We start from the raw sequence: 26192 nt of genomic DNA, 5'->3' as shown, positions 1-26192 counted from the left end.
ATTAAAAAGAAATATGTTTTAGAAATCAATGCTCAAATTTTTTTTAATAATAGGAGTACACTAACAAAAATATTTAGCTACCACACCTGGATGTGTCAAATGCTTTTACTTCCGAGTTAACAATCTGATCACTTTTGAACAGAGTTAGTTATAAATTCCACTTTTATATGAAAATAAGTTTTTAAAGAATAGGCTAAAATATGTAACATATTAACCATTTACAAGAAAAATTTGAGGCAAAATGGGTATTAATGATTTCAAGAAGATCCATTATAAACTTTCAAAGTGTTCCCCAACTCAAAGGTTTCATTATCTTCCTTACCTCATGCCATGTTCTACATCTTCTATTTTTTTTTCTTTAGAAAGTCGTTAGGGAAAAGATAATTATTTAGTTAAGTTTTTAGATACAACATGGCTCTTTAGAAACTTAAAAAAAATAAAATGTGTTCCTGGGACACCTGAGTGGTTGGGCTCTGTGTTGCGTTCCACACTGAGCATGAAGCCTACTTAAAATAAAAAAAATTAAATATTCAACACTGCCCCAAGTGTTGAATTCCCTGGGGTTTTACTGAATATTTTTGTTCTTTTGATTACTTACTGTTCTCTTGGTAAAATATGCGTTTAAAAAGTACAATATGCTTGGGGCGCCTGGGTGGCTCAGTCGGTTAAGCCTCCGACTTCAGCTCAGGTCACGATCTCACAGTCCGTGAGTTCGAGCCCCACATCAGGCTCTGGGCTGATGGCTCAGAGCCTGGAGCCTGCTTCCGATTCTGTGTTTCCCTCTCTCTCTGCCCCTCCCCCGTTCATGCTCTGTCTCTCTCTGTCTCAAAAACAAATAAACGTTAAAAAAAAAAAATTTTTAAAAAGTACAATATCCTTTATAGTGCACTTTATTTCTTTTGTTCTTTCAGATCAAACTACGAAATCAAGTCAATATCCAGAATCACTTTGGCGGTCATCACAAAGTAAGTAAAACCATGTTTTAAACTCTTGAAATTCTACCTGTGTGTGTGTGGTCAAATGCTGTTTTTATTTTTGAAGATCCTCTTTTAATGTAAAGTGTTGAAAAAGAGGTATAGTGAATGCTAAAAAACTCATCCTGCATCTTGAATTTGCTTCATCTCTGTACTCAACCTTGAATTCAAATTTAAAAACAAAAATCTGCTTTCTGTGACTTGTTGAATGTCCTTGTTTGCCATATAAATTTGTTGACTATTCTTAGTTTAATTAACTAACGTAGTTTGAGCCTACTTACATGGACATATTCTAATAAGGATATAAAATTTTATATGCAGTATGATTTGAGCTCTATTGCAAAAGTTTGGAAGGATGAATAAACAAGTGATAAAGCAAAGTATAATAAGAAGTTAATGGAAAGCTAGGTGGTGTGTATATCAAAATCTTATAGCCTTGCTTGCAATTTTGAAAATTTTCGCAATACGTTGAAAAAATATAACAAAAGAAAGGGTTGGAAAGTAATATACTAAAGTGCTGATAACAATCATTTGTTTAGAATGGTAGAATAATTGGTGATATTTTTCTTTTCCTTTTTTTTCTGTACTTTACAGATTATCTAAAGTACATATGTATTTTCTTAGGTTAAGCAGAAATGATGCTGTTTCTTTCCCATGTTTATTTATTTTTTTAATTTTTTTTTTTTAACATTTATTTATTATTGAGAGACAAAGAGACACAGAGCATGAGCAGGGGAGGGGCAGAGAGAGGGGGAGACACAGAATCCGAAGCAGGCTCCAGGCTCCGAGCCATCAGCACAGAGCCTGACGCAGGGCTCGAACCCACGAACCGTGAGATCATTACCTGAGCCAAAGTCGGTCACCCAACCAACTGAGCCACCCAGGTGCCCCTCTTTCCCATGTTTAATTAAGTCCCAGAATTTAAGTTAATTATTAATCTAAAATATCCTTGTATGTAAAATCTTCAAGGACTTTTTTTTTCCTTCCACATCACCTTTCTTGAAACATGAAACTGTTTTTAAAGAAAAAGTCTTTGTAAATCTGTTTTATTAATCATTGTATTTATATAATTCCACATATTTCACATTATATATATTTAGTTTTTAGCAGGTTCTGGGATAAAACTGAGATAAAATAAAAGCCACTGAGACACAAAAATAAATCCTTTGTGGGGCACCTGGGTGGCTCAGTCGATTGAACATCCCACTTTGTCTCAGGTCATGAGCTCACATTCATGGGTTCGAGCCCTGCTTTGGGCTCTGTGCTGGCAGCCTGGAGCCTGCTGTTTTGGATTCTGTGTTTCCCTCTCTCTCTGCCCCTCCTCTGCTCACTCTCTGTCTCTCAACAAAGAGAATAAAACATAAAAACAAAAAATTTAAAAAATCATTTGTGGAAAATTACTTGCTGAATCATCTTATATGTTTGCCCTTTGTTATGCTAAATCTTTGATATTTGGAAGCTCTTAAATGTATCTCTCTATATAAATTATGCTACATGCATACAATTATGAAAAGTGAGTACTTTGTATACTAATGAATAGGTGATCGAGGTATATATCCTTGAATTTAAGATGCCATTATTTTTTGTATAACTGAAAAAGAAAAATCATCCAGTTAAACTATGATATACCCTCGATTATAAGATACAGCCCTACATCAGAGGTGTTTTTTTAAAACTACTCCTTGGGGCTCCTGGGTGGCTCAGTCAGTTAAGTGTCTGACTCTTGATTTCAGCTCAGGTCTTTATCTCAGGGTTGTGGGTTCAAGCCCCAGGTTTGCTTCCACACTGGGCATGAAGCCTACTTTTTCAAATCAATGAAAGACATGTTAAAAAACAGGTCTACTGTTTTTCTTTTGTTGGGATAGACTGAAAACAAATCTGGAAGAATATTCGTATGTCTTATTCGACATGGTATTCCTGTGTGTAGTAGTCACTTAGTAGATATTCATGAATTTTTAAGTTACACATTTCTAGAATGTTCTATTTCTTGGGGCACCTGGGTGGCTCAGTCGGTTAAGTGTCCAACTTCAGCTCAGGTTATGATCTCGCAGTCTGTGAGTTCGAGCCCACATCAGGCTTTATGCTGAGAGCTCGGAGCCTGGAGCCTTCTTTGGATTTTGTGTCTCCCTCTCTCCCTCTGCCCCTGCCTACTTCATGCTCTGTCTCTCTCTCTCTCTCAAAAATAAACATTAAAAAAATTCAGAATGTTATATTTCTTTTACAGTTAGCATGTATATATTACCTTTGTATTTAGAAAAAATAAATTTGAAAAATTTACAATAATACTTGTATCATTGGGTAGAAATAACTCATTTCTTCAGAACAGATTTAGAAATTTCCCTTGTTATAATTGTTTGAAATATCATTTCTAATCATCCCATTTGTCCTTAAATACCATCCCAAAACAAAAAAGTAACTACTTTTTTTACTTCATAACTTTCACTTCATAACTACTTTGCAATGTCCACAAAATTGCTTATATAGTATATGCCATATACACCAGTACATAGCATAACATATATGGACTGCGTGGGTTTGTATCTGAGCTTTACTACTTCCATATTATATATATATATTATTATATATATATATATATATATATATATATACACTATTTCTATATATTATGTATATACATATGTATGTATATATATGTATGTATATATTCCATATATTTGTAAAATGGGAATAATGGTGTTGACCACATAAAGTGTGAGAATTAAGTAAAATTATACTTGATACCTGGCGAACATTTAGTACGTGCTGCCATTATTTTGATGGTATTGATTTTAAAGTTGACTTAGTATCCAATTCCTGAACACTTTGATGCTTAGAAAAGGGAAAACAATGAATATAGTATATATGTTTGGGACTGATGAAAGAAAGGTTTGATTTTTGTGGTGATTTTTTGGTTTATAGTATCCATAGTATACAAGTATAATGTCTATGCAGTATTTTCATTGTTCTTATTTCCAAGTATTCCATGACCTTATCTCTGTTTTCTGTTATAGGTCGAGACTTCATAACTCTTGATAAGCAACCTTCAGTGCTAAGTAAGTGGTTGGTTGTCTGTTCTTTTATCAGTCAAGCAATTCTCACCTTGTCTTATTCTGCCAACAAAATGTTTGAATGGGATTTTAAGTCATTTTACCCTCTTTGCCTTTTAATCCGCCACACATTAGTATCAAATGTGTATAATTACTCTGTGATGTGGAAATGTGTTCAGGATTATTTTACCTAAAGTAACTTATTTGCAAGAGTGAATGGTTAACTTTTTTCTTCTTAAATACATTGAAACCAAGTTCATGTATTATTGAACTCAGTCATTCTCATAGACCAGAACAAAGGATTGGTACCTAGTTTTGTCTATTAGGTGATTATATATTTATTTGCTGTCTATTTTGCTATAGGAAGTGGTTCATCCTTCACTGGTGTGATCCTTTGACATTATCTTTTACTTCTGAACCTATTGCTTTTATTGTTTTCTTCCCCAACTTCGTTTTACCTTTCTGATAAATTTACCTTCTAACAGGAGTATGGTATACGTTTTCAAAATATTGAAATGATATCTTGGTATATGCATTTGCTTTAGGCTCGGGATATCAAAAAAAACCTCAGGAATGGTTGGAACAATCCACAAGAATAAGGACTAAGATGCAAAGTAAGTTGCTAAATCTTTACCTGTTACTGAAGTAATTTCACGTATATTTGCTGTTTTTCTTTATTACTCAGTATACAAAAATATTTAGTTCTTCAGATAGGCATTTAGATTGTGATTTCATTACTGAAGCAGAGCTATGACTACACGATATTTCCATCTGCTTGGAATGTCAGGAGATGGTCTGGTGTTAAGTGTAAACAGTGGTGGGAGAAAACCAGTGGATGAAGTTTTCAGTTCTATTAGCTGCAGTCCAGTCTGTACATGATAATGAAATTCTACTCTTTTGACATTACCTGTTTTTTATTTGTAGCAGACATTATTTACTTTTATGTAAATAATCAGAGAAATTCTGCATACCCATTATATTAAGTAATAAAGGATGAAATCTACAAATAGTATTTTCTTGTTTAGGTTTAGGATGGATTAAGTGTCACAGAATCTGAAAAATACCATATATAGATGTGATGAAATAATCATGCTTTGAATTCAGTGTCTATCATAATTTCTATAGCAGTTTCCACATTAAACCTTGACCGTGTAGAAAAAAATTAAGTTACCCTTCACCTTTATCCCTTCTTTATACTCTAACCACAATAATCTCAAGGTCATTTGGTATTCCTTTACTTTTATTTAAAAAAATTTTTTTAATGTTTTATTTATTTTTGACAGAGAGAGAGAGAGAGAGAGAGAGAGAGAGAGAGAGAGAGAGAGAGATCATGAGCGGGGGAGGGGCAGAAAGAGAGGGAGACGCGGAATCGGAAGCAGGCTCCAGGCTCTGAGCCGTCAGCACAGAGCCTGACACGGGGCTCGAACTCACAAACCGGGAGATCATGACCCGAGCCAAAGTCAGACGCTCAACCAACTGAGCCAGCCAGGCGCCCCATCCTTTTCTTTTATTTAGATAATATAAGGGGCTCCTGGGTGGCTCAGTCAGTTAAGCATCTGACTTCAGCTTAGGTCATGATCTCACGATCCGTGAGTTCAAGTCCCACATTGGGCTCTGTGCTGACAGCTCGGAGCCTGGAGCCTGCTTTGGATTCTCTGTTTCCGTCTCTCTCTGCCCCTCCCGTGCTCACTCTCAGACTTTCTCTCTCTCAAAAATAAATAAACATTTAAAAAAAAAAAAGCTCCATCTCTTGCTCAAAAAATGACTAACTGTAATTGACAAAGTTAGCTTGTGTAAACAAACCTCTGTGGCTTTGTTTTACCATCAGTAAAGTAGTGGTGGTCATAATTCATTGTTCCCAACAGTTGAAGTTTTACCCCACATGTGAGTTCTTCAGTCTAAAACTGAAAAAACTTTCTGTCCTTGCCTTATTGTTGGCTGTCATTCCTTATTGTTGTATGTACCTGGTGTTAGAAAACTATTTCTTCTTACAATTTGTTCTTCCTGACCTGTTAGGAAAGCAAATATTTTTTAGCTTACTAGGATTTTGTTTGTAACCAGTATCAGAATTAAAACTTACTTTGAAGATCTAAGAAATAAACTCTTGGAAGTAAAAATGGATGAGTTTAAGTATATTTTCTATGAAAAACTCAGTTCTTATTTTATTTCTTAGTTCTTAACTATACATTCCGGGTAATTGATAACAGATATATTTCTTCCAGGTAACTGTAGTACACTTTGTTACCAAAAATATATAATTTTTATTTCCTCTGATAAGACATTGTACAAATGCAATGGAGAAGGGAAAATAATTATACTGAAGATCTGATTAGAATGCAGAAATAGATTTTTTTTAGTTGCTAAATTAATAGGTAAGGCTTAGTCTGTTTGCGTCCCTGCTTTGTCTTAGTGTATTTATTATGGCTTAAATATCTGCATACTGATTGATAGCCATCTACTACATATACAGAGCTTTGAGAATTATATAGAAATTATATGCCAGAAGTTTGCACACTGAGGTGCAGATAACAGAATTTTTTAGACCTTTAGCTACATAAGAACTTTAAGAACAGTGAACATGAAAATATTTTTAGTGAAAGTAGAGGCCTGCAGTGATTTTCATATGGACTGACAGATTCCTCTTTAATCCAAGATCATTTAAAATGGTTTTTGCTTAGCATTCTAATAATTTCATTATTTCATTAAGTTTATATTTCCATCTTCTTTAGTGAGAAAAAAATTAATTTTTAGACTTAGGTGTTCAAGAACCTGGGACTTTCACATCCTTATTGTCAACCCATGATAGCACAGTTCCTTAGGTAGACAGGTCCCAGTTTGGGTTTCTGCCTGTTTTCTAATCTTTTGGAGAAGATAGAATCACTGTCTTTATTTTTCCTATTTCCCAGGTAATAAAACAGTGAGAATAGGGAAGAGTATCTAGGGAGAGGTCAGGCCTCTATGAGTCTGTGCCTCATTGATATACATGTTTGGAACCTGTCTCTGCACAGAGGAATGCCTGGGTAGCTCAGTTAGTTAAGCAGCCAACTTCAGCTCAGATCATGATCTCACAGCTTGTGAATTTGAGCCCCACATTGGGCTCTGTGCTGACAGCTCAGAGCCTGGAACCTGCTTCAGATTCTGTGTCTCCCCCTCTCTGTGCCCCTCTCTGCGCATGCTCTGTCTCTCTCTCAAAAATAAATAAACATTAAAAAATAAAAATAAAATAAATAAATAAAATAAAAGTAATTCAGAGATACAAAGAGTTTGGAGTTAGAGCTGCAGTCCCAGCTCTTCTACTTACTAATTGAGTGACCTTGGTAAAGCCACTTAACCTTTGTTAAGGTTTTCTTACCTTTAACTTGGGGACAATAGTGCCTATGACTGGTTATTCTAATTATCTTGTTATATATGTGAACACAACTTTTTAAGTCTGAATACCAAATGAATAATTACTAATTAGTAAATAATTACTAAATGATTACTTATTTATTGTTAACAATATATTGTGTAATAATCAGTAATAACAACTATGAAAGATTCATGTCCTCTGCACTTGACTTTTATAGAGTGATTGTTACCATACTCTTCTGACTGGAAAACCTTGAGCTTTATCTTTTAAAAAGGTGTGTGTGTGTGTGTGTGTGTGTGTGTGTGTGTGTGTGTGTGTGTGTGGTGTGTATGTGTGGTGTGTTTTTTGTTTTTTGGGTTTTTTTAGGAATTTTTGTCACTATTTCTGATGATATTTTTAATAAGAAGAGGGATAGAGATTACCTCTTAGAGAATGCTGTCTGCCTGAACAGTATATACCCTGCTTATAAGTTTGTGTTCTATGAATTTTATATATATTACATGTGTTAGATAGTAACTGTTATTTAGCTATTCTTTATCATTAAAATCATCATAGAAGAGCACTTAACGGAATTTTCTTACATTATCTCATTTGATCTTTGCAACCATGGATTAAGATATTCAAGATAAACATTTTCTTGATGGATTTTTTTTCTAAGACAATTGTATTATGTTTCACATGCTCTTTCACTATTGGTTCCTCTACTTGGTGTCCTCATATAGTAACTTTTTAAAACATTATATTGAGGTATAATTGGCATACATTTAATGTATTACAGGCTTGATATGCTTGGGGATGAGTATACATCCGCAAAACTATAACCACAGTCTATACTGTTAGCGTATCTGTCACCTCCAAAAGTTTCCTCCCACTCTCTTTATTTATTACTATGTGTGTGTATGATAAGAGCACTTAACATAAGATCTTCCCTCTTAGCAAATTTTTAAACATATGGTACAGTATTGTTAACTATAGGTACTATGCTTTGCAGTAGATTGCTAGCACTTAGGCATCTTGTATACCTGAAACTGTGTACCTTTAACTAAAATCTCCTCATTTTCCCTTTCCCCTCCCTCCTACAACCACCATTCCACCTCTCTGCTTCTGTGAACTTGACTATTTTAGATTCCTCACAAAATGAATTTTCAGAACTTACAGCTATATTGTCTTATATGATGCAAAACACTGTAGATTTTATACATATTATTAACACTAGGCATTAAAAATGAAAATACAGTGTAAAAAAGCAATTTGTATTTATTTGCAAGTGTAACGAGTCACGAGTTGATAATGAAGAAGCAGCAGTATGATTGTTTTATGGTGGCCTCGTGTAATCGATACGATTGCCTCATAGCAGCCTAACTGATACACTAATAAATGAATCATTGTAAAATTTTTATGGCAGACACTATTACAGTCAGATTCATAATACAGTATTTGGAAACATAATGTTACTTTAAAGAACAAAACAAAACATTCACCTGTGATGATAGGCTGACAGGCAGTTTCTGCAATTACTTAGAGAGAGAGGTATATGGTATCATAATTCCTTGAAAGCAAAGTTAATAAACAGTAAGAAAACTAACCTTATTAATTTTGTATTGATTATCACTCCTCTTATGCCTGGGTAAGGATAGGCTATCCTCTTCCGTACAAGCCTTGGACACAGTGTGCTACACAGTGAACACTTAGGAGAAGATGATGACACAAAAACACTTCGTACAATTCTTGCCATACAGTTTATTAGATTTTCACACCAAGACACTCATACACACGCAACAGATCAGTTCATTGTGCTGCGTGATGGTTATTTACTAGTCATTAAGTGGAAGTGCATCATCATAAAGGTCTTCAACCTTGTCATTTTGTGTTGAGTAGGCTGAGGAGGAGGAAGAAGGGTTGGTCTTGCTGTCTTAAGCGTGGCAGAGGCCAAAAAGGTGGAGAACATGAAACGGGAGGCAGGCATGCTCCAAAATACTTAAATTCTGTCTCACTTTTTTTTTTTTTTTGCCTTCTCATTTCTCTAAAAGTGTGTCTATATGGTTCCAGTTTTTCTTCCACCATTTCCTTTAGTTTCAGTACCTCTATCATAAAAGGGTCCTTGTCGTTAAGTCAAAAGCAGTCTTGAATAACTGGCCACATTATCTAATGTCAGTTTGTTTTCTGCCGCTGCTGCTTCTACATCTTCTTCCTCATCGGCTGGCATCAGATGATGCCACATCTCTGTCAAGGAGAAGCACACCTTCTCCGTCAAGTCGTCTTCTGTTAATTCCTCTGGCGTGTTTGTTAGCTTTTGAACTTCTCCAAGACCCATGTCTTTTTTTAAATTCCAGTATAATTAACACGCAGTCTAGTTATATTAGTTTCAGGAGTACAGTATAGAATGACTCCACAGTTATTCAGAGCTCATCACAACAGGTGCACTCCTTAATCCCCTTCACCTATGTCATTCGCCACCCCCCCACCTCCCCTCTGGTAACCATGAGTTCTCAACAGTTAAGGTCTCTTTTGGGGGGGGGCACCTGAGTGGCTCAGTTGGTTAAGCTGTGGACTCTTGATTTCAGCTCAGGTCGTGATCTCACAGTTCATGAGATCGAGCCCCACATAGGGCTCCGTCCGCACTGACAGTGCACTCAGCCTACTTCTGATTCTCTTTCTCTCTTTCTCACGGCCCCTCCCCTGCTTACACTTACTCTCTCTCAAAATAAATAAACAAACTTAAAAAAATTCTTTAAAAAAATAACAGAAAGAACAAAAACAAACAAAAAAAATCTTTTTGTTTGGCTCTTTTTTTCTTTGCTTTCTTTGTTAAATTCCACATATGAGTGAAGTCATGTGGTACTGGTCTTTCTCTGACTTATTTATTTGACTTAGCATTACATTCTCTAGATCCATCCATGTTGTTGAAAATGGCACGATTTTATTCTTTTACACACACACATATATACCACTTTTTTTTTTATACCACATCTTCTTTATCCATTCATCTATTGATGTATACTTAAGCTGCTTCCATAATTTGGCTATTGTAAATAATGCTGCAATAAATATAGGGTGCATATATCTTTTCAAATTAGTGTTTTCATATTCTTTGGATAAATAACCAGTAGCGGAATTACTGGATCATATGGTAGTTCTATTTTTAATTTTTGGAGGAACCTCCCTACTGTTTTCCACAGTGACTGTACCAGTTTGCTTTCCCACCACAGTACAACAAGGGTTCTTTTTTCTTCACGTCCATGCCAACATTTGTTTCTTGTTTTTTTTCTTTAAGTTTATTTATTTTGAGAGAGAAGGTACTTGCATGTGGGGGAGGGATACAGAGTGGGGTGGAGGGGGGGGCTGGGGGAGAGAGAATCCCAATAGGCTCCCCTCTGGTGGCACAAAGCCTGCACAGGGCTCTGTCCCACGAACCACAAGATCATGACCTGAGTTGAAGCCAAGAGTTAGACGCTTAACCAACTGAACCACCTGGGTATCCCTCTTGTGTTTTTGATTTTAGCCATTCTGACAGTGTAAAGTGATATTTCCTGGTGGTTTTGATTTGCATTTTCCTAATGATGAGTGATGTTGAGGATGTTTTCCTGTGTCTGTTGGCCATCTGTATGTCATCTTTGTAGAAACGTCTTCCTTGTTCATGTCTTCTGCCCATTTTTAATTGAATTATTTTTGTGTGTGTTGTATAAGTTCTTTCTATATTTTGGTTACTAACTCTTTATCAGATATGTCATTTGCAAATATTTTCTCCTGATCAGTAAGTTGTCCTTTAGTTTTATTGATGGTTTCCTTTGCTGTGCAGAAGCTTTTTATTTTGGTGTAGTTCCAACAGTTTATTTTTGCTGTTGTTTCCCTTGCCTCAGGAAATATATCTAGAAACAATGTTGCCTGGACAATGTCAGAGACATGTGCTCTTTTCTAGGATTTTTATGGTGTCAGGTCTCACATTTATGGTGTCAGGTCTCACATTTAATGAATTAGGTCCTTAATTCATTTTGAGTTTATTTTTGTGTATGGTGTAAGAAGGTGATGCGGTTTCAGTCTTTTGCTGTCCAGTTTTCCCAACACTATTTATTGAAGAGATGGTCTTTTTTCCTATTTTATATTCTCCCCTCCTTTGTCGAAGATTAATTGGCCATATAATCATGAATTTATTTCTGGGCTCTTTATTCTGTTCCGTTGATCTATGTGTCTGCTTTTGTGTGAGTACCATACTATTTTGCTTATTCTAGCTTTTTAGTATATCGTGAAATCTAAAATCCATATCTTGATACCCTTCACCCCCCACCTTTCTGCCATATTCATGATCTCTCTCATGATTTCCTTGATCAGCTGTGTTGTAAATCCTATAAGATAACACACATCTGGACACAGTTTTCTCCAGCAGGAATTTATTGTTCTGGGTTTGATGGTTTCTTCTATAACAATTATGGCATTATTAAAGTATATACATATGTTAATTTTATGCAATTATGATTTAATACTGTATATTTAGGGGCACCTGGGTGGCTCAGTGAGTTAAGTGTCCCAACTTCGGCTCAGGTCATGATCTTGCAGTCTGTGAGTTCGAGCCCCACTTCAGGTTCTATGCTGACAGCTCAGAGCCTCGAGCCTGCTTCTGATTCTGTGTCTCCCTCTGTCTCTGACCCTCAGCTGCTCATGTTCTGTCTCCCAAAAATAAACATTAAAAAAATTTTAATACTGCATATTTATGTTTGTTTATATTTCCCTCAGCTTCAAATGGCACCATGTACAGTCTGGGTGCATAAATTTTGATAAATTTTAACTCTACTGTAATTTGTGTGTATTTTATGGTAGTCAATGATAAAGTAGTATCTACATATATTTTATGTATTCATGAAATACTTAACTTTTTCTTAATTTTTAAAAATATTTCTAGGCTATGCATTTCGACTGTGAGTTTTTTCAAATTGTTATAAATCTTCAAAAAATTGTTCAGTGTGTTAAAAGTCCACATATAAGTGGACCTGCACAGTTTAAACCTATGTTGTTCAAGGGTTAACTGGATATACCACATTTTCTTTATTCACTCATCCATCAGTGGACTTTTAGGTTACTTCCACGTCTTGGCTATCATGAATATTACTGCAGTGAACATAGGCGTACAGATATCCCTTCAAGATCCTAATTTCAGTTCCTTTGGATATATATCCAATAGGGCGATTGCTGGATCGTATTGGTAGTTTCATTCTTCAGTTTCTGAGGAGCATGACGTATTGTTAGTTTCATTCTTCAGTTTCTGAGGAGCCTTCATGCTCTTTTTCCATACTGGCTGCAGCAATTTATATTCCCACCTACAGTGCACAAGGGTTCCCATTTCTCTACATCCTCTGTCCATATACCTCACTCTTGACTTTTGTATAATACTCATCCTAACAGGTGCAAAGTAAAACTTAAAGTGATTTTGATCACATAACTCATCACATGTTTCAAGTGTGCTGTAATCACATGGTCTGTTTTTGCTTCTGTTGCCTGTGTTGTTGGTGTCATATACAGGAAAACATTGCCAAAGCCAGTGTCAGGATGCTTTTTCCCTGCATTTTTTCCTGGGAGTTTTATGGTTTGGGTTCTTATGTTTAAGTATTTAATCCATTTTGCATTGATTTTTTTTGTGTGTGTATGGTATAAGAGTCCCAGTTTCATTCTTTTGCTTATGGATATCCAGTTTTCCCAACACCGTTTATTCAAGAGACTGTCCTTTCCCCATTGTGTATTCTTGGTATCATTGTGAAAGATCAGTTGACCATATCTGCATGGATTTATTTCTGGATTCTCTATTCTCTTCTGGTGGTCTGTATGTCTGTTTTTATGCCAGTACCATACTGTTTTGATTACTCTAGCTTTGTAATGTACTTTGAAGTCAAGAAGTGTGATGCACCCAGCTTTGTTCTTCTTACTCAGAATTTCTCTATTTGGAGCCTCTTGTGTTTCCTTGTGAATTTTAGGATTGTTTTGTATTTCTGTAAAAAATGCCGTTGGAATTTTGATAAGGATTATACTGAATCTATAGATTGCTTTAATGTTTATTCTTGAGTGAGATAGTGTGTGTTGCGGGGGGGGGAGGGCAGAGAGAGAGGGAAACACAGAATCCAAAGCAGGCTCCAGGCTCCAAACTGTCAGGACAGAGTCGAACGTGGGGCTTGAACTCACAAACTATGAGATCATGACCTGAGCTGAAGTTGGTCACTTAACTGACTGAGCCACCCAGGCTCCCCTAGACATTATTAGAATATTAATTCTCCAATCCATGAACATGGGGTACCTTTCCATCTATTTGTGTCAGCTTTAATTTCTTTTATTAGTATTTCGTAGTTTCCAGTGTACAAGTCTTTTACCTTCTTTGCTAATAAGTTAATTCCTTATATTTAGTTCTTTTTGATATTATTATAAAGGGATTATTAATTTAAAAAAAATTTTAAGTTTGGGGCACCTGCATGGCTCAGTTGGTTGGGCGGCCGACTTCAGCTCAGGTCTTGATTTCACAGTCCATGAGTCCGTGAGTTTGAGCCCCGTGTCAGGCTCTGTACTGACAGCTCAGAGCCTGGAGCCTGCTTTGAGTTCTGTGTCTCCCTGTCTCTCTGCACCTCCCCACTTACACTCTGTCTCCCCCTCTTTCTCTCTAAAAATAAATAAACTTAAAAAAAAAATTTTTTTTTAATTTAAGATGTTCTCTGAGTTATGTAAATATTACATGTTATATAATAACTGTATAATGTTATATATTATAATCAGTATAATATATATTATAGCTATATGTTATATGTGTTATATAAAATGTCTCATTTGATTCTTTTATATAATAATATGTATTATAATTTAATTATTTCAGGAATAGAATTTAGTGATTCAGTGTTATATATAGTTTTATATTATTATAGTTATGTATTACTATATCATAATATTATATACTATCTCATCGGATCTTTGTAACCATAGAGTAAGGTATTCAAGATAAATATCACTTGATGGAATTTACTTGTTTGTTTTAGTAATTCAGTTGTTAACTTTGGTGACCTAAATTACAAGTTTCTAAATGATGTTATTTTCTAGGCTACACTAGTAATTGTGAAACTATGCCTTAAGGTTGATGTCATTTTGTTTCATTTGAGATTTTTTGTCATATAAGCAAAAATAAGGCTATTTCTATACCTTAGCAGTGCTAATTTTATACCTCTAGGTTAGTCCTGTGTTTCTCAAATGAAAGCTCTTGGTAAATACCAGGAAGGTCATTTATATATACGTAAGTTATAAAATCCCAGGCAAGTGATAGATGGCAGTGTTAGCAAATGTAGGTCATATGAATTAGTAACTCTCTCCCTTCTGAGAGTTGCCCTTCCATTTCTTCTCTTTCTTACGTTAAAATCTGTGGTCATGCCAAGAAGCACTGAGGGAAAAAGGAAAAATTTAGGATAATTTTGTTTGCTAAAATAATGATAGAAGTAGAGATTTGATGGAGTCATGAGAAAATTATTTTTGAAATCTGACCACAAACCTAAATAAAACAGAATTGTCTATTAATAGAAACGGTGAAAAGTTTGTACTATAATTTAAAAAATATTACTGATATTTGAAATGATCAGAAGCACCAGAGTAAATATTTGAATCATTTTGAGGTAGAAAGTAGGATTAAGATTGAGTTTTACCTTAAAACCCCTTATCCAGTAGCTCAATAATCCATAATCCATATTTTGTCCTTTTTTCCCCTTCTTACAGCATCATCACCAGACAGGAGTTCAATATATGGCAGTTTTTCAGATGGTATAATACGTTTTATTTTCTTTTAGTTGTACTTATTTTCTTTGTTCTATTAACTTTGTGCTATAAGTTTCACCACTTCCATTAAATAATCTGGATCAAATACTTTAAGGCTTTCTCACAAAACAAATGTATTAAAAGTATGCTTTATACTAGACCATGGCATGCTGTGAATAATTATGAAAGAAATAACTTTTGAGTCTCAAGGAGCTGTCATTCTAATGGGTGCTTAGATCTTCCACTTTTTCTTCTATTTCTGGCTGATTTCTGCCTCATATTCTCATGGTAGAATTTGTATTTTCTTTCTCTGTTGGAAATACTTATATTATGAACCATAAATTGATAAGTCTTTATTACTTCTATCATTAGATGACAGCATTCAGAAATCAGAACTTGGAAACCAGTTTCCATCAACTTCCAGCCAAAGTAAGTTTTTCTGTTCAGTTTTTATAAGCAAGTTTCTGAAATCAGTCATTCATAATTGTTTTAATTTTTTTTTTGACAGCAAACAATGCTATTTGAAGAATTGTATTTTAAACACTTAAGAGGAAAAAGTATATATTTTACTAGCAGTGAAATTCTTTAAGGACAAACGATATGAAATAACATCCATAAGACTAAACAATTATCCATAAGACTATCCATAAGACTAAGAGCAAAAGTTAATAAGCAGCACTACTAATAATAACCAAGTGAACCTTGCTGAATCAAAAGAAAGATGGCACATAGCATGACATAATAGGATTACCATGGGTTTTAGAGTCTACAGACTCTACCACTTTAGCCTTCTGTGTAGCCTTGGGGCAAGTTTCTTTAATTCTTTAAGCCTCCTTATTGTCCTGAATAAGTACTAAGAAAAATCTTCACAGTGACTCTCAGGCTTTGGTCTCATAATCGCTTTCTACTAGCAAAATTAATAAATACCTAAAGAATATATATATATGTGTATATATATACACATATACACACACATATATATGTACATATATATGTGTATATATACATATATATACACATATATATGTACATATATATGTGTGTGTATATGTATACACATATATATGTATATATATGTATATATGTATACATACATGTATGTATATATGTATATATGTGTGTGTGTGTGTTATACCTGTCTGTATTTACCTAGAAATTAAAATTGAAAAATTTTTAAAGTGCCTATTTATTTTGAAATAATTTAGTAAGAATAGTGACCAGTTGCTTATATTTTCTAATCTCTTTAATGCCTGGCTTAATAAAATAGAGCTGGATTCTCATATCTCCTTCTTCATTCAGTATGTTACAATATGTTGTTTTGGTTGCAGTATATGCCACATTCCAGCTTTATAATGATAATATAGATTTTTAATAGTCTTCAGGTAATTGTGGATATTCTGATAAACTCAACAAGGTACTTGAAATGTGAAACCTGAGACCATATTAATGAACTTTTTATGTTGTTACCTTAAAATCCATTGGTCTTTCTTATACTTTGAATGGAATATCATGTACTTATCATTCGGAAAATACTGGTTCACTAAGTTATGTAGATCTTCCAAATGTTGACACATTTTTTTTTTTTTTAATTTTTTTTTTTTTTAACATTTATTTATTTTTGAGACACAGAGAGACAGAGCATGAACAGGGGAGGGTCAGAGAGAGGGAGACACAGAATCTGAAACAGGCTCCAGGCTCTGAGCTGTCAGCACAGAGCCCGACGCGGGGCTCGAACTCACAGCCCTCACGGACCGCGAGATCATGACCTGAGCCGAAGTCGGCCGCTTAACCGACTGAGCCACCCAGGTGCCCCTGACACATTTTTAATACAGTATAAAAAGATAACATTTGTTGATATCGCCACCAATCTCAAGACAAAAGTTCTTAAGTATTCAGGAGCTGTCAAGCTTATAGTGGCAGATACAGTATTTCTACAATCCTAATTTTCACTTTAAACCATGAATTCTGTAATTGGCAACAAATATTGTCAGCTGTTTTTCTAGAAACAACAGACTTACTTTGTTCATCTTCAAGAAAATGTCTGCCAAATACTCAAGTCTGACTAACCATTCTTTGTCACTTGTTCTTAAAAGTACTAGTTCAGTTCAACTCAGCTGCACGGAGTTCTTTTCCTCGAGACAACTACTGTGCTGTGCTAGGTAGCAGAAGTACTTTAGGTATATTTCCCAGTTCTTCACATAAAATATTAAGATTTGTGCTCAAGAGTTGAGTATTAAATGAAAAATTTTGCTTTATGAAGCAGTTTCACTGATAACCTTAAATGAATGGGTGTGAATACAAAAACTGTATTGGCACTACCCTGATTCATGCTAAGGCATCAGTTGTTTTTCCCACCATTGCTTTCTTTGCACCATCAATGCAAATGTCCACATGGTGGGAAATGTCGGATAACATCTTAATGTTGTGAGAATAGCTTTAACCTCAAGGACCTCCTTGGAATGATCTCAAGGTACCCACCAGTCACACTTTGAGAACTATTTCTCTAAAAACTCTGTAGTATAAATAAATAAAAGGTATAAAAGTATTATTGTTGTTTTCCTGTTAAATGAAGTGGTATATGAGAAAGTCCTTTATTAAACTGGAAAGTGCTAGGTAAATGTAATTGGTATCATTATTGCCAATAATAATTAAGGATGAGTTGCAAACTCAATTTTTTTTAATGTTTATTATTTATTTTTGAGAGAGAGAGAGAGAAAGAGACAGCACATGCAGGAACAGAGGAGGGGCAGAAAAAGAGGGAGACACAGAATCCAAGGCTCTGAACTGTCAGTACAAAACTCGACTTGGAGCTTGAACTGAAGAACCGTGAGATCACGACCTGAGCTGAAGTGGGACACTTAACCTACTGAGCCACCCAGGCACTCCATGAGTTGCAAACTCAGTTTTACTGGTGTTAACTTGCATTCCACAAAAGATAGGCATCTGCAATTAAAGGGACAGCTACCTATTATAATATATGGAAGATATTCACTTACAGTGCATCCTTTTTTAATCCCTTTGTATGCTTCAGAAACATTCCACCTTGGATGATCAGCTACATGAATTCTGAGCACCTAAATTTAAAAATCTATTTTGTATTTTAGTATTATTAACCTTTTAGTATTGTTTATCTCTCAAATATTAATAGTAGTAATAATAGTTTTGCTTTAGAAATTATCTTATTTCTGACTTATGTCATTTCATACATTTAAATTCTATTTTTTACTCTAAGACTTTTTATCATTTTGACATTGAAGAGACATACGCATATTTACACACATAACTTAAAACCTAGGGGTGTGAGATTTTCTTGAATACATGTGATAAACCTTTCTTTAAGAAAATAAATTACCCGCTCCGTTCTTTAAATTCCTTCCACTTTTAATGTCTATGGAAATTAATATTGGTCTTACAAGTCGTTTGTCCTTGAATCTAAGAAAATGATCACTGGCATTTCTTTTTTTTTTTTTTTTTTTTTTTTTTTTTCCTGAGCAGAAGCAGCTGGACAACCCAAAAGTGCATCTTTTGTCAAGATGAAGTGGTGGTGCCTACTCGTTCTGGTAGCTTCTTTCGCCATCGGGAGTTTTCTCTTCGTTCGTACTCCTGAGGTAAAAACCACTCCTGTTCAAGAGTTCCAGAACCAGATGAAACAACTTATGAATAAGTACCAAGGTCAAGATGAGAAGCTGTGGAAAAGGAGCCTTACATTCCTAGAAAGACATCTGAATAGCTCCCAGCCTCGGCCTCAGCCTGCTATCTTGCTGCTCACTGCTGCTCGAGATGCTGAAGAAGCACTGAAGTGTCTGAGTGAACAAATTGCTGATGCCTACTCTTCTTTCCACAGTGTCCGTGCCATCCGGATTGATGGGGCGGACAAAGCTACTCAAGACAGTGATACTGTCAAAGAAGAGGTAGACTGGGAACTGAGCAATGGGTTCACGAATGGCCAGAACGCAGCGGTGGTACATCGCTTTGAGTCACTGCCTGCAGGCTCCACTTTGATCTTCTATAAGTATTGTGACCATGAAAATGCAGCCTTCAAAGATGTAGCCTTAGTCCTGACTGTCTTGTTGGAGGAGGAGACGCTTGGAACCAGTCTAGGCCTAAAGGAGATTGAAGAAAAAGTGAGAGATTTCCTCAAAGTCAAGTTCACCAACGCTGACACACCCAACTCCCACAAACATATGGACCCGGATAAATTGAGTGGGCTCTGGAGCCGTATTTCTCACTTGGTCCTGCCTGTCCAACCTGAAAATGCCCTGAAAAGTGGCATCTGCTTATAAAGGGTGACAGAAGACAAAATCATGTCTCAAATTTGGAGAATTTTTCAGCCTTTGTAACCAGAGACAGAATTCAGAGCTCTTTATGAAAGAACTGGTTTCTTTTTAAAGGATGTTAAATTCTTAGGTAAACATGGAACATCTAACTCATTTGTTCACCCTAATGATCTGTTATTTGAGAGAATCATTTCCCTGTTTCCATTAAGATCTGCGTTAATGATCTCTGAGGACTACAACTTACACGCAGTCCCCTAGTCTGTTTAGACTCGAGGTTGAATCATTACTGCCGTGTTATGACCAGACCAGGTTGGGGGGGATTGGGCTCCTTCCTATGAATCCTCCCAAGTTTATAAGTTAGATTTTTCACAGAGTTTGCTATTAGTAAGGCAGCTCTATAAATGCAACTGTGGGTTTTCCCATTATTCTCTTTTACCATCATTTAGGTGCGAGTTCCTTAGTTTCCACTTTTAGGAGCAAGAGTAATGAAAGGTCATCTGAGTGTGTTTGGATTGTTTTCTTTGTTTTTGGAGGGCAGGAGAAGGAGGCAAGGAAAAGGAGAAATTGTGGAATGAGGAAGGTAAGGGGGAAAATCTTCAAGATGAAATTTAAAATAAGCCACTGAGACTTAGGTCATTCAGGTATAGCCATATGAACTCTATTCTCAGTGAATTCTGCTGGGGTTTGTTTTTCACGTGTCCTTTTCCTTTAAGAAATTTTTGGTCCTCCCAAGGATTTTAAAGCATGTATATAATAAGATTTAGCATATTTGTCCATTTGACTCTTAAGGGTGTGGTCAGTTCAGAGCAGTTTATTTTGGACATATCCTGAAGCCTTTGTTTTGAATTAAGAAATATAATCACAGGAATTGGTAAATCACTGGTTAACCGGCTTTCCTGGGCTATCGAAGAAGGATTTGATTTTCTGCGTGCAGTTCTACAAATATAAAGATGTACTATGCACGTGATAAATTTTATTAAGAGTGCCTCGAGCCAAAGAGAAAGCGAACTTTACCATATGTGGAGAATGTTGAGATGTACTACTGTGCATTCCTGTACCGCTGTTGTATTTCAATTGTAACCTGGCATCTGTTACTGACCTTTCTCATCTGTTGACTGCTTTGTTATTCTTAAAATCGTAAGATTCTAGATACACCTTTTTTTTTTTTTTTTTTAATTTCTACAAACCTTAAATGAAAATACTGTTTTTAGAATACTAGAGGCAGTCATTGGCTTTATCATTCACCTGTTGAGGATCCTCCCATGCCTGGTAGTAGAGTGTGGTCCGGTTCCTTCCAACTAGGACAACCCGTATTCATAAATTTATACCCTTTATTGAAAATTGTTCCTGACTGTCAGAAGTCAGGTCATCTGATTTATAGAGGATTCTAAAAACAAGAGTTTTTGAAAAGGCTTATTTTATACACATATATTATATGGAGAGACAAATGTTTTTATTAAATGTTTCGCTGACCAAAATAATTTTAAAGAAATTAATGTTACTTATGTCTTTCAGGAGAAATAATTGTAGCAGCTGATCTGTAAATGACTTTAGAAGCTATTTTAGTAATTTAAATAAATTTACTTTCTTGGTTTGTACTCTGTGTGTTGTAAACTTAATGATGATTCATGAACCTTTTTTTTTTTCCAGTTAATCCTAGAGTTTTCTTTACACTTGAACAATTTTAGTAATTTCTGCTAGGAGAAACAAAGGCCAGAGAATTGTAGCCATTTACAAGTACATTGGTTAAAAATATAATCACCATGCTCTTCTGTTTCATCCAGGGATTTTTGAATTATCACTATATTGGAATTAATTTAGGTTTTCCTGACTTGGCAAAAGAATCTACAGCAGTGTTTCTCAAATTTGTCCTTCTCCCCTCCCTAAAGAGTGTTTTCAGATTTTTTTTTTCCCTAACCATCTACCCCCTTGAAATTTTAATACCATGCATATACCGTATATCTATCTATGGACTATATACATTTTTGTCCCTTATACATATGAAGGGAAAATTTAATAACTCATCAGCTTGAACATAGGATTAGGGTTTCTAGAAATTAGGCACAGTGTGACTTTGGGTGGCAAGGTCGGCTCAGGAAAAACCACAGTACAGTACTGGTCTTAGAGATTTCTAGAAACTTAATTTGCTTCCCTTCTTTTAATGACCGTCTTGTATTTAAGGAAGTTTTCTAAAGCTCCAATTCTCAAGACAAAGATTGGAAGTAAACTTGATTTTCATTCTATAAAGAGAACTGTCATTTAGAAATGAGTTTGCATAGTTCATGCCATTAGTTAATGCCTAAAGATATAAAAATCCAGTTTCCCTTTGATCTTGGGTCTTTGGAAAGTGGACTGTATGTTGGCAACGTAAGGAAGCATTTCTCTTGAGTAGATCATGGACTATTCTATGTTGTCCTTATCAAAGTCATAGAGTAACATCTTACAGTATGAGGATTCTACTAGCCTTAGCCACCTGGGATGAAGATGTGGGTTCCGAGTCGGAAAACAAGCTGAGGTTGCTGTTGACTGAAAGGAAGCTCCTGCCTTGAATACCTCTCTCTCTTTGGCGCAGATTCAGAGAAGTCCTGGTGTGCTTGCAGCCTCTTCTGGATTGTGGGGAAGATAGAGTCTGTCACCTGAGCATAAACAGGGCGAAACCCCTCACATTTTCATATTGTACCCTTGTCTTTTGCACTTTCTTAGACTTTCAAGGCCCTCTCCCTTCCCCCAATTACATGCTTTGCTAATTATTTGTTCTCCAGGGCTGAGTTTTTTAGGCAGAACTTCACTGAAATCTTCACTACTTTCCTTCCCCCAATACTATTTAGGTGCTTCTTTTTTATGCTCTCATTCATCATGTATTATCCCTGACACCACAGTTAGCACGCTTGTACTACCATATGCCTCTTGAGAGCGGGAGAGTATCCTAAATATATGCACAGTGATAACGACAGAGACTGCTCGATCGTATTGGTTGAATAAAAACTGCACGCCCTACCTAGTTAGCTAAAAATAGGTAAGTGACATCTTAGTATATTCTTTGCTTTTTTCCTGTTATTCTGAGCCTTTTTCTAAAGCGATATAACTACGTCAGCCTCAATTCAGTAGTGCTGTGAGTAATTTAAGGAAGGGGACCAATGCCCTGGGAAACTGGTTCTTTTCTGGTGGAAGCAAGGATTATTAGGGAGGGGTTTTCAAGGGGAAGGTGAATGTTAAAAGACAAAACTGGGAAGACATGAGGTCTTTATGTTGAGATGTGGAGTTTGAGTTTTCTATAAAAAGCAAGTTTCCTGGGACACTTGGGTGGCTCAGTTGGTTAAGCATCCAACTCTTGATTTCAGATCTCATGGTTCGTGGGGTTGAGCCCTATGTCAGGCTCTGCACTGACAGCACAGAGCCTGCTTGGGATTTTTCTCCCTCTTTCTCTGTCCCTACCCCCACTTTTTCTCTCTCTAAAAAATAAACATTAAAAAAATAAAAAATAATAAAAAAGCAAGTTTCCTTACACCTTTTTATAATGCCTAAGAGGGTAGTATAATCCAAATAAGTGATGGCTATGAGTGTGGAGAGAAAATGGATAAGAAAAAATATTTAGGTAGAAATGACAAGGTTTGGTTAATTGCATGTCATATTAGGGAAAATACCTCACAGAGGACTCTTCAAAGTGCTGTACTACTAAAAATAACTCTTCATTCAATTTAGCTCATGTATCTTCTCTCCCCAAATACAAAATACACAGTGGTAGACTCAACTCTTATCTCTGTATGTCATTGTTGACTTTTAGCCGTTTGAAGTAGAGAGAGACACATAATAAGTCAGGGATTATTTGATTGTAAAAAAACAAAAAAAAAAACAAAAAAAAACAAAAAAAACGCTGTCTAACAAGCAGAAGAGAGAAAGAGGGGTGGGGTGGGTATTGTAAGAATGCATTTCAGACTCTTCAGACAGGAGACTGGGAATGAGAGGACTTCCGATGGAGAGCTCAGCCACCATCCCCCCTGCCTCTACTTCTGGCTTACTTCACCTTAGTAACTTCCCCTTTGTGACTTAAACGCACAAAGAGAATGAACTTGCTTGGCTCAACCCAGTGTATGGATGATCCCTGAAAAGAATATATGATGAAGCATAGCTGTCTAGGTCACTCCTTTAACAGGGACCATGGGGTGGGGATGGGGAACGGCATTTTCCCAAGGTCAGGCCAACAAGTGGGCAGATACGGTTAAGGGACAACTGAATACATCTTCCAATTTATAAAGACCTTTATATGACATGATGCTATACTGGTTAATTAATTTCATTTTCACTTTAAAAAATGAAATAAAGGGTGATGGAAACACTATCAAAATTTTAAAATCTGCGTCTTTTGTCTAGGCAATCTTGTCCTTTTTGTAGCTCTGCTACAAATGTGTTCTGATTTCTTCCCATTGCGTTGATATTTTTTATGCTGAAGAAATAACAGTTATTAACACTTCAGGTACTATCTTAATATATAATAGCTATTACTAATTTGTTATAAGTCCCTCAAAAGAACACTGAGAACCTTCTTTAGTTTTCAGACTGTTTCTTGGGCAAGTGTAATGGTAGGAGACTATGTACCTGATTCAAACTTGATTCTTTAAGTCCCTCCCTGCCCCCCAATTGTAGACAGTACCATTCTTAGGCTAAACTTGAGAATCTACTCCATGCTATATACTCCTTTATAGAGAACATTCACTCAGTATTTATTCTGGATGGGCAATTTTCTTTCAATCTCTCCTAGTTTAAGTGGCCTTCTCTCATCGTGTCACAAAATAGATGGAACAGATCTACATAAAGGTCTTTATATTTGAATACGTGTTAAGTTGTCTGTCACCCTTTTTACTTTTTGTCAGCTATTTGCCTAAGTGTTTATTCATGCTCCAAACACCGTTTCAAGTGCTTCATGTGTATTAACAGATTGAAGTCTCATAATTACACTGTCAGGTAGTACTGTTACTCCCATTTAATAGGAAACGGAAGCACAGAAAGGTACAGTGACACTTAAGAATATCCAAGTAAAAAGTAACAAAGCAGAGATTTGAATTTGGGCAGTCTGGTTTTAAAACATCTATTGTCAACCACTAAGCGCCTAGTCTCTAGAAACGCCATATGCCGTACTTTCCCCCCAATCTATTCAGGCTCTATACAGGTTGGAGTATTTTTCCAATTTGTAGGTTCTTATTCGTGGCTCTCCTTTAAACCCTTTTCTTTCTTTCCTCCTTGCTCAGCTTGTGGAATCCAAGTACTACCCGCACCAAAAGTCTGAAGACCGTCGTCACACAGTCCTGTTGACTCATACTCACCTACACTGGCATCGTGCTGTTGTAACTAAAGACCTGCAGTGTAGATTCACAGTTCATCTTTTTTGAAACACCTATATGTAACCCAGGTCTTAGCTGTCCCTGCATACCGTACAGCCTCTGTTTTCGTCCTCTCTCAGCCTAGATGCAAAATGGCACTTCTTTGACTTGCTGAGAAAGAGTCCGTTTGCATCAAAAACATTGGTAATTGCACAGAAACAGAAGGGAATGTATGACTAAGAGCACAAGTCCTACTGTCTGGAGTCTGGAGTCTGACCTCCTGGGTCCAAATCCCAGCTCCATACCTTTCTTGCTCAACGACATTGGTAAATCACTTAACTTCTCTCTGCCTCAGTTCCCTCATCTCTAAAATGGGGGAAATAATGTAAATAAATCTTACCGTGTTATTGTGAGGATGAAGTCAGTTGTTATATGTGAAGCACTTTGAAAGTGCTGAGGACATCAAAGGGTACAATGTCAGTTATTTTTGTTCACTTAAATTCTTATTCTCAATTCTTTTCTGTGTGACATCAACTGGCTGGCTTCTATTTCCGCCCTCTTAAGTGACCCTTATGATGCAGAGTATTTGGACTTTCTCCTAGCTTACACCTCCGTTACAAACCCCAACCATCGCAGTTCTAGTCACCAGAAACCCCGTCTGTAAAAATCTGGGGGTTTTATAAAGAACGAGAAAGCTTTTTGTCACATATATAGACTTCTTTCTCCCATCTTTCCATGGCTTGTTCGATCTCACTATCCTTTTATTTTTAAAGACTTCACTTTTATTCAAACAATTATAACTGGTTGAGATTATTTCCCAAGTGCTGCACAGACTACCCGGTGTTGAACACAAAGATGTGCCACCTAGATCACCTTCAAGGAAGGATGTGTTGCACCAAATACTGGGCATGTGGTCAGGGAAGAGCCTTCACTGTCAGTCACTTCATGGATTACTTCAGCTGCAGAGTCATTTTGCCCAAGGTCATGCCAGGTTAGGGAGAGAGTGGTACACATCCAATGACTGATTAAGGGAATATAAGGGCCAGGCCTTCTCAGTCCATCATAGTACAATTTGGACGGACCATTTGCACTCTAGAGCTTTCCCATGGGATTAGATGAGGCTATGGTACCTGTATTATAATGTGACTCCCCCCTCAACCCCATCCTTCTTCCTTCACCTCCTTTCCATAGGTGTTCACGCCAAGGGCATTCCCTAGTAAACATCTAGCACATTAAGTTTTGTCAGAGTCTGCTTCTCAGAGATCCCAAACTGTGTCACACTTCAAGCTTAGTGAAGTCTATAAATGGAGTGAATGATAGCTAACATTTTTTGAGCACTTATCATGTGCCAAGCACCATGATTTGCACCATACATATAGTATCTCATTTAATTTTCATAATCCTTTGAAGTAAATACTATTACTCTCTCCCTATTATAGTTGAGAAAACAAAGACAC

At 36.1% G+C, this 26192-nt stretch overlaps 1 protein-coding gene and 1 long non-coding RNA gene across 5 annotated transcripts in view; one reads left to right on the top strand and one right to left on the bottom strand.

The window, feature by feature from the left end:
- TOR1AIP1 (torsin 1A interacting protein 1) overlaps window positions 1-19570 on the top strand; it is a 42488-nt gene extending 22918 nt beyond the window's left edge. For all 4 annotated transcript variants that reach the window (XM_042976659.1, XM_042976657.1, XM_042976655.1 and 1 more), the window contains 6 exons: window positions 912-965; window positions 3986-4027; window positions 4567-4635; window positions 15102-15146; window positions 15513-15569; window positions 18636-19570. In XM_042976659.1, the coding sequence (XP_042832593.1) occupies window positions 912-965; window positions 3986-4027; window positions 4567-4635; window positions 15102-15146; window positions 15513-15569; window positions 18636-19423 (1055 nt within the window). In that variant the 3' untranslated portion in view covers window positions 19424-19570. The remainder of the gene's footprint in view (window positions 1-911; window positions 966-3985; window positions 4028-4566; window positions 4636-15101; window positions 15147-15512; window positions 15570-18635) is intronic.
- LOC122235961 lies at window positions 19157-25222 on the bottom strand. Its single transcript, XR_006214126.1, has 3 exons — window positions 25136-25222; window positions 21891-22053; window positions 19157-19243 (listed from the first exon to the last, which is right to left on the bottom strand). It is a non-coding gene; the product is annotated as an uncharacterized LOC122235961 (long non-coding RNA).
- Window positions 25223-26192: the final 970 nt, after the last annotated feature.

Source organism: Panthera tigris, chromosome F3 (genome assembly GCF_018350195.1).
Source record: "Panthera tigris isolate Pti1 chromosome F3, P.tigris_Pti1_mat1.1, whole genome shotgun sequence".
NCBI lineage: Eukaryota > Metazoa > Chordata > Mammalia > Carnivora > Felidae > Panthera > Panthera tigris.
Note: the sequence above shows the minus strand (reverse complement) of the source record. Positions and strands in the feature narration are given on the sequence as shown.